At 44.9% G+C, this 16798-nt stretch overlaps 1 protein-coding gene across 1 annotated transcript in view; it reads right to left on the bottom strand.

The window, feature by feature from the left end:
* The window catches only part of DDX60 (DEXD/H-box helicase 60), a 55968-nt gene continuing 40833 nt past the window's right edge, over window positions 1664-16798 (bottom strand). Inside the window, 9 exon segments of the mRNA XM_018052751.1 lie at window positions 1664-1926; window positions 6822-6962; window positions 8710-8766; window positions 9770-9892; window positions 11167-11311; window positions 11456-11560; window positions 12272-12472; window positions 15269-15337; window positions 15340-15381. Of these exon segments, the coding sequence (XP_017908240.1) occupies window positions 1664-1926; window positions 6822-6962; window positions 8710-8766; window positions 9770-9892; window positions 11167-11311; window positions 11456-11560; window positions 12272-12472; window positions 15269-15337; window positions 15340-15381 (1146 nt within the window).

Consider the following 16798-nt stretch of genomic DNA (forward strand, 5'->3'; position numbering starts at 1 on the left):
GAATCTTGATTCCAGCCTGTGCTTCATCCAGCCATTTCTCATGATGTACTCTGCATATAAGTTAAATAAGCACAACGACAATATACAGCCTTGACATGCTCCTTTCTCAATTTTGAATCAGTTTGTTGTTCCATGTTTGTTCTAACTGTTGCTTCTTGACCTGCATACAGGTTTCTCAGGAGGCAGGTAGGGTAAAGTAAATTAACTTTACTCCAATATAAAAGAAAAATGAAATCCTCTACAGCCCACCCCACCACCAAAAAAAGAAGCATGGCATGGAGAAATACTGCTGTTTTGTGGCCATTTTGAGGAACTACAACTATAAAACCTCTGCTGCTGCTGCTGCTAAGTTGCTTCAGTCGTGTCCGACTCTGTACGACCCCACAGATGGCAGCCCATCAGGCTCCCCCATCCCTGGGATTCTCCAGGCAAGAACACTGGAGTGGGTTGCCATTTCCTTCTCCAAAGCATGAAAGTGAAAAGTGAAAGTGAAGTCACTCAGTCGTGTCCGACCCTCAGTGACACTAAGGACTACAGCCTTCCAGGCTCCTCCGTCCATGGGATTTTCCAGGCAAGAGTACTGGAGTGGGGTGCCATTGCCTTCTCACACAAGGAAAGGTTTTCAGAGTTGTAAGGAAAAATCTTCTTCTGCCCTCAAGTAATTTCCTAAGGAAGGTCATCAAACAACTCCAAATAGGGCAGTAGTTCAAGAAACCAATTTCAAGAGGTAAATTTACCTCGCACTGTTTATAAAGAATGACATGAAAAGATAACAATATCACTAAAAATTAGAAAAATCCAAATCAAAACTATAAAAAGGGCTCACCTTGCCTCGGTGAGAATGACCACTGCCACAAACTCTACAAACAATCCATGCTGGAGATGGTGTGGAGAAAAGGGAACCCTCCCACACTGCTGCCAGGATTGTCACTTGGGAACAAGCAATCTGGAGGACAGGTTCCTGAAAGGATGCAGATGAGGATGAAATCAGAATACTCCCTAACATCATACAAACAAGTCAACTCCAAAGAGATTAAAGATTTCCATGCAAGGATACTAAGAAACTCTGGAGGAAAATACAGGCAGAATCCACTTTAACGTAAATCGCTGCAAGTTCTTTTTTCCCACCTCTTAGGATAATGGAAAACAAGACAAAAACAAACAAATGGTATGTAATTAATCTGAAGAGCTTGAGCACAGCAAAGAAAACCAAACCAAAGAAAAAGATCACTCTCAGAGTGGAAAAAAGATATTTGCAAACAAAGATACCCACAAACTATTCATCTCCAAAACATACAAATGGCTTGTGCCGCTCTATATCAAAACCAGCAACCCAATAAAAACGGAGCAATGATATAAATGCACATTTCTCCGAAGAAAGCATACACATGGCCAAAAGCCCATGCAGCCCATGAGTCAGCGTCGCTCATCACTAGAGAAACGCAGGTCGAAAGTCCAGTGACATTACCTCATAGCACTCAGCAGGGCCATCTCAGAACATCTAAGGCAGTCAATGCTGGAGAGAGTGCAGACAGATGGGAGCCCTCCTGCACTGCTGGTGGGGATGGAAATCGAATCATCTACTAGGGAGAACAGCATGGAGGTTCTTTCCAACGTTAGACATACAGGTACCGAGCACAGATCTGGAGAAAACCACAATTTTCTAAGACACCTGCAGGCCAATGGTCAGGGCAGCACTAGGTGCAACAGCCAAGACGTGGGAGCAGCCTAAGGGAGCAAGGGCCCACGAATGGATGCAGCAGACGGGGCACACCGACAGTGCAATGCGAAGGGCTCGGCCACGGTAACGCCAGTTCAGGCCGCAGGGAAGAAAGCGCAGGTGGTCACACCCGCTGCAGCAAGTCAGAAGGGAAAGACAAGCGCCGGACGGCACTGTGTAGCGCCTCAGATATGGCGCAAGTGTGTCTGAGAAACAGACAGACTCACAGACAGAGAGAACAGACTTGTGGCGGCCGGGGGGACAGGGTGAGGGAGGTTTGGAGTGGGAGGCTGGGGTTAGCACCTGTGAATGTCTATGCACAGAACGGATGAATAACAAGGCCCCACTGTGCAGCCCAGGGACCTATATTCAATGCCCTGCGAAAAGCCATAATAAAAACAACTTGCCAAAAAGGAATATATGCATATGCGTGTGTGTAACTGAATTGCTTTGCTGTACCGCAGTAACTAACACGGCACTGTAAGTCAGCTCTGTGGTGGTTTAGTCACTCAGTCGTATACGACTCTTTGCGACCCCAAGGACTGCAGCCAACCAGGCTCCTCCGTCCATGGGATTCCCCAGGCAAGAGTACTGGAGTGGGTTCCCTTCTCCACGGGATCCTCCCGACCCAGGGATCAAACCTGCGTCTCCTGCATTGCATGCGGATTCTTCCCATCTGAGCCGCCAGGGAAGCTCAAATCAACTATAATTCAATCAAAAAAGCATGAGGAAATATTTCCCAGAAGTTTCCATCCAAGAAAACAAAAACGTACTGCTTCTCTCTGTGCTGTAGATAAGGCACTAGGGTTTTTCACAGGGCCTGCCAGCAGGCTCATCACTCTCAGTCACCTGGGGCAGGAAACAGTGGCTCGTGTGTTCATGTTAAAAATTAAAGTGTGTGTTATATATTTGTTGTTTTCCTCTGTATCCCACACCATCTTAGGTGCAAGGATCACAAGAATGAGGACACACAGACACAACCCGCCTGTCACAGGGGCCTAATTTGCTGTGTGTCTACTCGGTGCCTATGGGACGGGGTCTCCGGCAGGGGTGCTGGGCTCTGGTCCACACAGGAGCAGCCCGGGCCTCTGGGCTGACCATCCTCACAGTCAGGCAGAATCCGTAAGTGATGGGAAGCTGAAAACATTACATTCTTTTCCTTACTTCATTTAACTTTCTATTTAAAAACCACTCAAGTATTTTAAAAAGATTTGTTTTTACACTTCAGTGAAAAGTTTGAATTCTTGTTTTGGAAGAAGAGCAAGATATACTTCTTCTTGTTGTTCAGTCGCTCCCCCAGTCGTGTCCGACTCCTTGTGACCCCAGGGACTGTAGCCCACCAGGCTCCTCTGTCCAGGGGATTCTCCTGGCAAGAATACTGGAGTGGGCGCCCTCCTTCAGGGGACCTTCCTGACCCAGGGGTTGAACCTGCATCTCATGCCTCCTTCATTGGCAGGTGGATTCTTTACCACTAGCACCGCCTGGGAAGCCCCAAGATTTACTTACTCAAGTATATACTCTTAAGGTCTACTGAACACAGCTACTACTATAATCATGGTGAAATTGTTTCTCTTAAGTGAGTACACATGATGAAAGGAAGCTCAGCCATATGTCCACACACATCTCTTACCACACTGATGTCAAGCAGGTCTTGATCGCTTGTGTTGGGCAGGCAAGCAGGGAGACTGCAGTCCTGCTCTGTCCCAGGCATCAGGTGGCAGACCCACAGAGTCCACACATTCTTCACCCAAAAAGTCCAGAAGAAATGAAGCAGGAAATCAAAGAAGGAAGGGACTGAACACTGTCCTCTGGTTAAACACAATATTATTTAAAGCTAAACAGACTTGTTTATTCCCTTTGTGCATGCATGCTAAGTCGCTTCAGTCACGTCCAACTCTTCTGTGACCCATGGACTGTAGCCCACCAGGCTCCTCTCTCCATGGGATTCTCCAGGCAAGAATACAGGAGTGGGTTGCAATTTCCTCCTCCAGGAGATCCTCCAGGGGATCCTCGCAACCCAGGGATCAAGCCCAACACTCGTGCATCTCCCGCATCGGCAGGCAGGTTCTTTACCACTAACACTACTGGGAAGCCTCAGTTTTTTCCATTATTACCAGGCTACTGATTAAGTGTTTTCAAGAGGAAAATGTTTAAGATGAACAGTTAAGGATGGTACTGCTGGATCAGCACTGGGAAGGCCTTCTTCCCGCACCACAGCTGTTCTGGTCTGTGTCATGGGCGCTGTTATCTGTCCTCATCAACTGCTCCCACAGGGCTGCTGCGTCCCCATCCAGTTCCTGGATGAACATTGTTGACAAAGCAACAGAGTCCAGTGATCTGACAGTCTCAGGCCAAACCCCAAGACCACCAACCAGTCCTTTAAAATGCATTTCATCATTGGTTAATTGCTTTTAAGGTACCAACATACCATTGTAAATCACTGTATTTCATATAAAAAGTTGTTTTAAAAGATGCTTCAGAGCTACAAAAACTGCAAGATTTCTTGTAACAGTGTTAAAATTGGCCTCACTGCCCAGTTAGGCTAGGTTTCCTCTTCAGAACCCAGCAGGGCAGGGAATGGCGGCCTCACCCTCCTCCCTGTGCCCCACCAGCTCTGACTGAGCTCCCCCACCCAGGCCTGAGACGCTAGTGTGAGCGGAGGAGGAGCACAGCAGTGCCTCATGCCGTCTCCGCTGTCTGCACTCTGCCCTCCCCCTACCCCCTTCCCTCGCCCCAGACGTGTTCTCTGAGATCAGCAGGGCAGAAAACGTCCCTTGACCACATCACCAGCTCAGGGGGTCCCAGGACCAGGACCCCACTGCTCTGCAGGGAGGGGGCATTAGCCTGCCCATAGACATCGCCCCAGAGCAAGTCAGAAGACAGGTAAGTATACTGAGCCAGCATCCGAAATGCAGGTGGTTTCCTGGAAACAATGACATTCTTTCCTGAGAAGTGCCTCACTGCTGGCTAAATTCATATTCGATGACTGAAAGAACCCACCCTTTCCTCTTTGTCGCTCCTAAGCCTCCCACATTCCAATAGAACAGTCTATTCAGAAATAAAATTGAACCTAGGCAGAGCTAACCGCTCCTCTTCCCTCTGGTTCTTCCAGAAGGGAGGGAAGACACTGCCCCTTCTGACTTCCCTCTTAGTCCCCTCTCAGATCCACCTCCTCTTTATCCCTCTCAGATCCTCCTCCTCCTTGTCCCTCTCCTCTCCTCCTCCTCCTCATCCCTCTCTGATCCTCCTCCTCCTCGTCCCTCTCCTCTCCTCCTCCTCCTCGTCCCTCTCTGATCCTCCTCCTCCTCGTCCCTCTCTGACCCTCCTCCTCCTCGTCCCTCTCTGATCCTCCTCCTCCTCGTCCCTCTCTGATCCTCCTCCTCCTCGTCCCTCTCTGACCCTCCTCCTCCTCGTCCCTCTCTGATCCTCCTCCTCTTCGTCCCTCTCCTCTCCTCCTCCTCGTCCCTCCCTGATCCTCCTCCTCGTCCCTCTCCTCTCCTCCTCCTCGTCCCTCTCCTCTCCTCCTCCTCGTCCCTCTCCTCTCCTCCTCCTCCTCGTCCCTCTCCTCTCCTCTCCTCCTCCTCCTCGTCCCTCTCTGATCCTCCTCCTCCTCGTCCCTCTCCTCTCCTCCTCCTCCTCGTCCCTCTCTGATCCTCCTCCTCCTCGTCCCTCTCTGATCCTCCTCCTCCTCGTCCCTCCCTGATCCTCCTCCTCCTCGTCCCTCTCTGATCCTCCTCCTCCTCGTCCCTCTCTGATCCTCCTCCTCCTCGTCCCTCTCCTCTCCTCCTCCTCGTCCCTCCCTGATCCTCCTCCTCGTCCCTCTCCTCTCCTCCTCCTCCTTGTCCCTCTCCTCTCCTCCTCCTCCTCGTCCCTCTCCTCTCCTCCTCCTCCTCATCCCTCTCTGATCCTCCTCTTCCTCGTCCCTCTCTGATCCTCCTCCTCCTCGTCCCTCTCCTCTCCTCCTCCTCGTCCCTCCCCTCTCCTCCTCCTCCTCATCCCTCTCTGATCCTCCTCTTCCTCGTCCCTCTCTGATCCTCCTCCTCCTCGTCCCTCTCCTCTCCTCCTCCTCGTCCCTCCCTGATCCTCCTCCTCTTCATCCTGGGCAGGGAGTGTATTCTCTTCTTCCTAAGCCTTTACTTCCTTTGGCACAGATGGGTGCACTTTCCTTATATTCTGTTACTTTTTTCATTGACTCGCTCCTTTTCTCAAAGGCACGCGCAATGCCTGGACTTCGTTGTTGCCCTCATAGTGTACTCAAGGAAGTTCACACATACTGATGAGCCCCGTAGTGCCAATGGTCCTTTTTTAACTATTTCCAAAGTTATTCAGATTTGAAAGCTTAACTAGTGAGGACATCAGTATTGACCAAAAGACAAACAGCATCAAGAGAAAAAGGGATATTATGGACTAAATTATATGGATGTGAGAGTTGGACTATAAAGAAAGCTAAGCGCTGAAGGATTGATGCTTTTGAACTGTGGTGTTGGAGAAGACCCTTGAGAGTCCTTTGGACTGCAAGGAGATCCGATCAGTCCATCCTAAAGGAAATCAGTCCTGAATATTCATTGGAAGGACTGATGCTGAAGCTGGAACTCCAATACTTTGGCCACCTGATGTGAAGAACTAACTCATTGGAAAAGACCCTGATGCTGGGAAAGATTGAAGTCAGGAGGAAAAGGGGACAACAGAGGATGAGATGGTTGGATGCATCACCGACTCAATGGACATGCGTTTGAGCAAGCTCTGGGAGGTGGTGACGGACAGGAAAGCTTAGTGTGCTACAGTCCATGGGGTCGCAAAAAGTTGGACACGACTGAGTGACTGAACTGAACTGATGGTCTGTTAGCTTAGCATAATGCCAGATAATGTAGGTGTGTTTTAAGTATTTAGTGTCAAATCAAATCCGTGGTGGTTTAGCTGATTCCAAATAGCATACTGTAGGAGCACCGTTGCACAGCAAAAGTCTGGAGGAGGATGTGTGTTTCCTCAGTGTTCTTCCCGCCCGAGTTTCCCCCTTGTATTCTAATGTTTAATTCTATCTCAAGATTTTGACATTTATCTTCTGCTCTTGACTACACAGCATGGACGTTCTCAGCCTTACCAGTCTCTGAGAGAGGCAGCTGGCATTCTTTTCTCATGTCAGCCAGCTTAGAAATTGTCAGGAGGAAGGAAGCAACGTTCTGAACTCTGTCATTGTGTTCCTCTGCCCCGGTGGCCAAGTCCTCAGGCAGGGCCTTCAGAACTACCTGGGGACACAAAAGAGATGGGTATGCCAATCAAAGTCCAGGCAGGGGGCCAGAGTCTGGGGGACACGGGGTCATAAGAATTTTACAAGTCTGGATGGGAATATGTTTCTAAGTATAAGCTTCATTATTTACAGCAAAGTATTAAACACACACACACACACACACACACACATACACACACACACTAAAGTTACTTGTGATCTTACCACCCAGGCATACAGGTTATAAAGGCATATGGTATTTCCTTCCTGTGTTTTACATACAAACTGATGTTGTGGGATTTTGTTTGATTTTTATACTCAACATTACTTCTGGAGCACTTTTCCATGTCACAGGATATTATCTGAAAGGATGAATTTTAGTGGCTATATAATATTGCTATATATGAGGTATGTTCCTGTGGTCACGTATGGATGTGAGAGTTGGACTGTGAAGAAGGCTGAGGACCAAAGAATTGATGCGTTTGAACTGTGGTGTTGGAGAAGACTCTTGAGAGTCCCTTGGACTGCAAGGAAGTCCAATCAGTCCATTCGGAAGGAGATCAGCCCTGGGATTTCTTTGGAAGGAATGATGCTAAAGCTGAAGCTCCAGTACTTTGGCCACCTCATGCGAAGAGTTGACTCATTGGAAAAGACTCTGATGTTGGGAGAGACTGGGGGCAGGAGGAGAAGGGGACGACCCAGGATGAGATGGCTGGATGGCATCACGGACTCTATGGACGTGAGTCTGAGTGAACTCCGGGAGATGGTGATGGACAGGGAGGGCTGGCGTGCTGCGATTCATGGGGTCGCAAACAGTCGGACACGACTGAGTGACTGAACTGAACTGAACTGAACTGAGAATTCACCTAACCATTTCCTTCTTGTTGACATGTGAGTAGCATTCAATTTTCAGTGGTGAATAATTAATCTACATTAGGTTTAATCATGTCCCTCAACAAATTCTGTCCTGAAATCCTAAGCCCCAGTACCTACAAATGTAACCTTATTAAGAAATGGGGTCAGGGGCAAAGATCTGCCTGCTAGTGTAGGGAACATGGGTTTCATCCCTGTTCAGGAAGATCCCACACGCCAAGGGGCAACTAAGCCTGTGCACCCAACTCCTGAGTGTACATCCTGGACCCTGGGAGCCACAACAAGTCAGGCCGCTGCCATGAGAAGCCTGCGCAGCACATCTAGAGAGCAGTTCCCCCCTCGCCACAACCAGAGGCAAGCCCACACGGCAAGGGAGACTCAGCACAGCCAGAAACTAATTAACTAATCAATTTAAAAAAAACAGACAGAGGGTCAGAATGTCCCTGGTGGTCTGGCGGTCAGGAGTCCAACTGCTGGTGCAGGGGACATGGGTTCAATCCTGCTGCAGAGCAGCTGAGCCCCAGTGCCCCGCCTCCTGTGCCCACGTGCCCCAGAGCCCATGCTCCGCAACAAAGAGCAGTCCCTGCTCTCTGCAACTAGAGAAAGCCTGAGCAGCAGCAAAGACTCAGCTCAGCCAAAAATAAATTAAAATTTTAAAAGGGGAAAGAAAAGAAAGAGGGTCACTGCACACCCAGTTAGCTAAGATGAGGTAAAGCGGGCTTCTAACCTAGTGGCTAGCACCCCTATAAAGGGGAAAATGTGGACACGTATTCAGGCACATGGAGGCAGAGATGATGGTGATATGTCCACAAGCCGAGGAAGGGGGAGGGAGGCGGACAGCAGGCCCTGCCTCGCCATCTGCAGAGGGACCAGTCCTGCCTGGACTCACCTCCAGCGGACAGCAGGCAGCCCTCCGTGTCTAACCCACCTCGCCTCTGACAGCAGCCTGAGGAAGCCAATGCAGTTTACATCACTGTGTTTGTATTTCGACTGTGTCACTACTGTGAATTTCAAGAAGTAGATACTGTATTAACATTTGTAACGGATCTACCTGTGTACAATCCTACCAACACAACTGTTCGTTGTGATCTTTGCCAGATTTACAAGAGAACTGTGGTGTCTTGCTAATTTGCATTTTCTACTCAATTATTTTATATTTTATTTCCTTTATCACTTTAGTGTATGGGAAAGCTGTCCCTTTCATTAGATCTATTTTGCATCTGAAGACATACTAACCTGCTATGAATTATAATTATTTTTCTGCCAAGTCTTCTGCCTGTTTCAGGAGCCATTTTGTCCCTAAATAACAATAATTGTGAAATGAGATAGAACACTTAACTGTTCCCATGTGCCAAGCACTGTTCTCAGCCTGCACACATCCGTCCATTCAACCCTCCCAGCAAAGGTTGGCGGGTGAAGAAAGTGCTTACGCCACCCGCGTGCTGAGGCTCCGCAGCACAGGGTCCGGTTTCATATCGGTTGGCCCTGCTCCCTGCTAGCTCTGCTCACCTACCCAAGGCATCCACCCTACTTTTATTTCGTGCCATTTGGCAGTCACTAAAATTTCCATAATGACATTTTCAAATGACCGCTAAACTGAACGTTCACATCTTCTCGTTTCAGATATATAAATGTCCCTGTGGCTATGATTTCTCCATTTTGAATGTGATGTTGTTTGAAATTTATTTCAATGTAACAAAAAACTCCTCTATTATAGCTTGCTAAGAATCTCTGTCAGGAATAAAGTTTGCCATATTTAAATAGGAGCTCAAGCTTAGCCTTGTCTGAGAAGTTCTGGCAAATGCCCAGACCTGGCTGAGGCAGGATGAAGAAGCGATTTTAGTGAGCAACAGCAAAGCTTTTGTCATTATAAGAACACAATTTCACTGCAGGTTACAATGGGAAGAGTTCTGATAAAATCACAACGTTGTGGTATATTTTTTTCTTACCACTGAATGAAAAAAATCTCTTTTCAAAGTTTTTCACACACTGAAGAAAATATCGTCATCCAAAAAGATTTGCTAACACCACCACCAGAGTCTCCATTATGTCTTCAGAAAATGTCTTTTGGCCTTTTTAAAACAAAGACTGTAGTTTTTCAAAACTTTAAAGAAAAAAAATCATCATTTTAGAAATATGTTGGATCAGTTCTTGATACCCAAACTTAAAATTTCAAGGTAAGAAGGATTTGAAGTCACTTTTCAGATGTTTGGTGAATTTTAAATAAATAAAATTAATTACAAATAAATTATATTACTTTGTAATACAACAAGGCTGTTTATTGTCACCCTTGTAGTATAATCTGTACTTCTATGCAGAGTACACCATGAAAAGGTCAGGTTGGATGAAAGACAAGCTGGAATCAAGACTTCCAGGAGAAATATCAACAACCTCAGACATGGAAATGACACCACCTTAATGGCAGAAAGAGAGGAGGAACTAAAGAGCCTCTTGATGAGGGTGAAAGAGGACAGTGAAAAAGTTGACCCAAAACTCAACATTCAGAAAACTAAGATCATGGCATCCAGTCCTATCACTTCATGGCAAATAGATGGGGAAACAATGGAAACAGTGACATATTTTATTTTCTTGGGCTCCAAAACCACTGGGGATGGTGATTGCAACCATGAGATTAAAAGATGCTTGCTACTTGGAAGAAAAGCGATGACAAACTTAGACAGTGTATTAAAAAACAGAGACATCACTTTGCTGACAAAGGTCTGTATAAAGCTAAGATTTTTCCGGTAGTCAGGTATGGATGTGAGTGTTGGACCATAAAGAATGCTGAGCACAGAAGAATTGATGTTTTTGAACTGTGGTGTTGGAGAAGACTCTTGGGAGTCCCTTGGACTGCAAGGAGATCCAACCACTCAGTCCTAAAGAAAATCAACCCTGAATGTTCATTGGAAGGACTGATGTTGAAGCTGAAGCTCCAATACTTCGGCCACCTGATGCCAAGAGCTGACTCACCGGAAAAGACCCTGATACTGGGAAAGATTGAGGGCAGGAGGAGAAGGGGACGACAGAGGATGAGATGGTTGGATGCATCACCGACTCTATGGACATGGGTTTGGGTGGACTCCGGGAGTTGGTGATGGACAGGGAGGCCTGGCGTGCTGCCATTCATGGGGTCACAAAGAGTCGGACACGACTGAGTGACTGAACTGACTGATGACTGTGTATTTGTGTGGCGTGTGGTGTCGATGTGGTGTGCATGAGAGCATGTGGGTTGTACGTGTGTATGCTGTGTGTGTGTGATGTGATGGTGTGCTTATGCTGTATGGGGGGTGTGCATACACAAGCACAGTTTAATGGGTAGGAGTGTGGGAAAGGCACTTCTGGTCACCTTTGATGTCGGTTGGAACACACAGCTTGTAAAATAGACCTTTCACCAGCAAGCTCACTAAAACAAACTTGGAGGGTTCGTGGTAGTGTAAATGGGAGACAAGCCCAGAATATCCAATGGGAACACACTCTTGATCCAGGAATCCCTGGAAACCAGTTCCAACAAGCTAACCTCTGTCTCCAGACCTCAGAAATATCCAACAAATAAATCATTAACAAAGCAAATTTCGGTACAATAGAGGCAAAAACTAACAGAAACTTAGATTTGGTAAAAATAGTATAAATCTTACCTCTGTGACCAAGAATTGTAAAGAATATATAAAATAAAATTTCAACATGCACTCGATATTTGGTTGCTTGAAGGACATCAGTGAACGCTGGAGAACTGACAGTGCCTACACAGATGCAGATCAAAACACGAAGTTAGACACGGGGTGGACTCTGTACTGTCTTCAGATGCAACGCCCATGGGACCATTAGACGCTATTATTATAAAGCATGGTGGCCCACATATGTATGTACCATGTATAAGGTATGATGAATTTCTACACTTTAAATTAGGCATTCCATATTGCTCTTAAATTTATTAAAATGTATCATATTTATTATAACAAATTATTATTAAAATTATATTTGTTAAATATATTATTAAACTCTATTATAAATATTACATAATTTTTTGTAGTATATGTATGTAAACATAAGGTATAAAAATATAGAACCAAGAATTATAAACATTTCAGTATCATGTACATTTTTAAACTGTTAATTACTTCTTTGAAATTTGACTTTTAAAATATTTCAGACAAGATATATTTACAGAAAAAATAATGTCTCTTGTCAGATATATGTAGATCCCAGGAGTAATTACAGCAATAAAGTCGAGGGCTAAATTTTCCATATGTTTGGAAGCATGGAGGTTATAAGATTGCTTTTGTGGGGAATAAGGGTTCTGTGGAGTAGAATCAAACGTCACCGTGGGTTTACTTGAGGCACACTGTCATTTTATTCCCTGCAGCCCATGGAGCTCAGGCAATATCACACAGTAGAGGGGAACGGTTCTATTTACTGAGTTGCGTCAGATCCTCTGAAACGTGTATTAATACCTTGGCACTGGCATCTTCCTTGTCATCTGCCTTGGCACCTAACAGCGTGCGTCTGAGGACCACGGAAAGGCTTAGGGGAAACTGGTCATTCAGTTCAGGCACATTTGATCTCAGAGGCTGTTCTGTCTTGGGTAATGGGATGTTGCAGAAGAACACGCTTCCTGTGAGGCCCTCCCCATGTCTGCCTGCATGGGCGGACATCTAGAGAGAGGATACACAGCTCGTCAGCAGGCTCATTCCTGTCTCCATCAATGGTCACCCCCACCTAGATCGAATCCTGTCTCTATCAACGTCACACTTACCTAGACTATATGGAATGTTAAACTTTCAAAAATCCCAAAAGCATCCTGTCTTGGCATTATTAGTTTTAGCAAACTTCAAAGCATTGTCTGATTTCACAAAATCACTATTAAAATGTGTTTACTTCTTCAGTAACATCTGTGTTAAAGGTCATGACTTTTAAGCAGGAGAAATTTCTGTCTTATTTCCATATATTTCCAGAAACTAGTCTTAACTGAGAACATTTATGACCTTTCATATCATTTTTGTTCAGTTCAATAATATTTACCAAAGCAAGAATATTCTTAAGAAAATGAATCTATTTAATCAATGACTGGAAAACATCTTTAAAAATAGTCATAGGCATCAGATATCATATATCTAGAATCTATTTTCAGTATTGATTATATTCTATGCAGCCAAAGATGGAGAGGCTCTATACAGTCAACAAAAACAAGACCAGGAGCTGACTGTGGCTGAGATCATAAACTCCTTATTACCAAATTCAGACTCAAATTGAAGAAAGTAGGGAAAACTGCTACACCATATACGTATGACCTAAATCAAATCCCTTATGATTATACAGTAGAAGTGAGAAATAGATTTAAGGGCCTAGATATGATAGATAGAGTGCCTGATGAACTATGGAATGAGGTTCGTGACATTGTACAGGAGACAGGGATCAAGACCATCCCCATGGAAAAGAAATGCAAAAAAGCAAAATGGCTGTCTGGGGAGGCCTTACAAATAGCTGTGAAAAGAAGAGAGGCGAAAAGCAAAGGAGAAAAGGAAAGATATAAGCATCCGAATGCAGAGTTCCAAAGAATAGCAAGAAGAGATAAGAAAGCCTTCTTCAGTGATCAATGCAAAGAAATAGAGGAAAACAACAGAATGGGAAAGACTAGAGATCTCTTCAAGAAAATTATAGATACCAAGGGAACATTTCATGCAAAGATGGGCTCGATAAAGGACAGAAATGGTCTGGACCTAACAGAAGCAGAAGATATTAAGAAGATGTGGCAAGAATACATGGAAGAACTGTACAAAAAAGATCTTCACGACCCAGATAGTCATGATGATGTGATCACTAATCTACAGCCAGACATCTTGGAAAGTGAAGTCAAGTGGGCCTTTGAAAGCATCACTACGAAAAAAGCTAGTGGAGGTGATGGAATTCCAGTGGAGCTATTTCAAATCCTGAAAGATGATGCTGTGAAAGTGCTGCACTCAATATGCCAGCAAATTTGGAAAACTCAGCAGTGGCCACAGCACTGGAAAAGGTCAGTTTTCATTCCAATTCTAAAGAAAGGCAATGCCAAAAAATGCTCAAACTACCGCACAACTGCACTCATCTCACATGCTAGTAAAGTAATGCTCAAAATTCTCCAAGCCAGGCTTCAGCAATATGTAACCGTGAATTCCCTGATGTTCAAGCTGGTTTTAGAAAAGGCAGAGGAACCAGAGATCAAATTGCCAACATCCGCTGGATCATGGAAAAAGCAAGAGAGTTCCAGAAAAACATCTATTTCTGCTTTATTGACTATGCCAAAGCCTTTGACTGTGTGGATCACAATAAACTGTGGAAAATTCTGAAAGAGATGGGAATACCAGACCACCTAACCTGCCTCTTGAGAAATCTGTATGCAGGTCAGGAAGCAACAGTTAGAACTGGACATGGAACAACAGACTGGTTCCAAGTAGGAAAAGGAGTACGTCAAGGCTGTATATTGTCACCCTGCTTATTTAACTTATATGCAGAGTACATCATGAAAAAAGCTGGACTGGAAGAAACACAAGCTGAAATCAAGATTGCCAGGAGAAATATCAATAACCTCAGATATGCAGACGATACCACCCTTATGGCAGAAAGTGAAGAGGTGCTAAAAAGCCTCTTGATGAAAGTGAAAGAGGAGAGTGAAAAAGTTGGCTTAAAGCTCAACATTCAGAAAACGAAGATCATGGCATCCGGTCCCATCACTTCATGAGAAATAGATGGGCAAACAGTGGAAACAGTGTCAGACTTTATTTTTCTGGGCTCCAAAATCACTGCAGATGGTGATTGCAGCCATGAAATTAAAAGACACTTACTCCTTGGAAGAAAAGTTATGACCAACCTAGATAGCATATTCAAAAGCAGAGACATTACTTTGCCGACTAAGGTCCGTCTAGTCAAGGCTACGGTTTCTCCTGTGGTCATGTATGGATGTGAGAGTTGGACTATGAAGAAGGCTGAGTGCCGAAGAATTGATGCTTTTGAACTGTGGTGTTGGAGAAGACTCTTGAGAGTCCCTTGGACTACAAGGAGATCCAACCAGTCCATTCTGAAGGAGATCAGCCCTGGGATTTCTTTGGAAGGAATGATGCTAAAGCTGAAACTCCAGTACTTTGGCCACCTCATGCGAAGAGTTGACTCATTGGAAAAGACTCTGATGCTGGGAGGGATTGGGGGCAGGAGGAGAAGGGGACGACCGAGGATGAGATGGCTGGATGGCATCACTGACTCGATGGACATGAGTCTGAGTGAACTCCGGGAGATGGTGATGGACAGGGAGGCCTGGTGTGCTGTGACTCATGGGGTCACAAAGAGTTGGACACGACTGAGTGACTGAACTGAACTGATAGTCCCCAAATGTCTCAGAATAAGCATGGAGTATCTCAGCTCACTGAATGGATGTTGCAGAATCTCATGTATACAAACGTAACAGAAGGCATCAATACCTGTTGGAAGTTTAAGGCATCCAAAAAAAAAAAAGAATATTCTGTAAAAACAACTGACTCACATGGCATGGCATATTAACTCCCAAAGCAAGAGTTGACATAGCTGTTTTCATCTGTGAATGAGGATAAAACAAAACAAAAAACAAATAGAAAAATAAATTTAACATAGAAAACACAGCTGTATAGGAAGGCATTGAGTATTAACTGAATTAGACCCTCTGAAATCATTTTTGTTATATAAAAGTCCAGAGAGTAGCCAATGTAACCAAAACTGCAAACTTTACATTTTCATTTGAAATAGTTATGTCTTACTGGGATTTCTTTTCAATGTTTTTCCTTAATATTACAATTATCTATCACTTTTAGTTTACAAAAAGATATGAAACCAAAGCCACTTGGTAAGCACTCAATTTTTGCATAAATAAAAGCAATAGGTTATAAAAGGAGTATTGATTTTACATTAAAAGATTTCTAGGGCTTCCCTGGTGGCTCACTGGTAATGAATCCACCTGCGAATGCAGGAGACACAGGTTGGATCCCTGATCCAGGAAGATCCCACATGCTGCGGAGCAAGTAAGCCTGGGTGCCACAGCTACTGCACCCACACAGCCTAGAGCCCGTGCTCACAACAGGAGAAGCTGGCATGGTGCAACCGGGCAGAAGCCCGAGCAGCAACAGAGACCCCGCACAGCCAAGGCAAAAATGAAGAAGTAAGATTCCCGAGGCAAGCAAAGAGTAGGAGATAAAATCCGAGGCACGGCAGGGGTCAGGTCGCATCGAGCATGAAGAGCACTACTCTGAGGAGCTTAGACTGTAAGAGAAGCAGAGTAGACGAGTTTATGCATATTTCCACTCTTGCTTTGGCTGCTCTGAACTACTCTTAAGAAGTGGGTGAGTGGAAGCTGAATAATCTGAAGGAGGTTTTTAGATGATTCCAGGTAAGACGTGATGGCATCAGAAGAGATAAGATATAGGGAAAAGGATATTTCCTGAGGCTTTTGCTTTCCTACCTCTATTTGAAAATACTATTTTGGCTCACATTTTTTAGAAGAAACTGAAGCCACCAGTTGGACTCTGCCATATGCCTACCTTGCTCCAGACTTAACAAAGGTTGTTCATGCCCTCTCTTTCTCTCTTCTCGTCACTGTGGCGATACATTTTCCTCGAAGCACTAGCTGACCTGCACCGCCTCTGTCTGCCTGTGTAGGGTTTTATTGATCAACTCTGTATTTTCCTGTTCCCATTATGGTTTCTTCTTTATACATCTTGACTTGTGATATCATGTAAAAACACTAAATTACTATAGCTTCCTAATGGTGGTGCCATCCATCCCTGAAGTAATGATTTTACCTTAAAGTATATTTTATTTCATATAAGCATCAGCTTATTTTGGTCATTACTGAATCAGCTTTCTTTTGGTTATTATTGCACTTTTCCCTTTCAATTCTTTTCCACTTATGTTTTAATGCACACCATATAATCAATATCTGCTTGGGTACTCTGGTAACCAAGTCCAAAATATTGTCCTGT

Source organism: Capra hircus, chromosome 8, assembly GCF_001704415.2.
Source record: "Capra hircus breed San Clemente chromosome 8, ASM170441v1, whole genome shotgun sequence".
In the NCBI taxonomy this organism is placed as follows: domain Eukaryota; kingdom Metazoa; phylum Chordata; class Mammalia; order Artiodactyla; family Bovidae; genus Capra; species Capra hircus.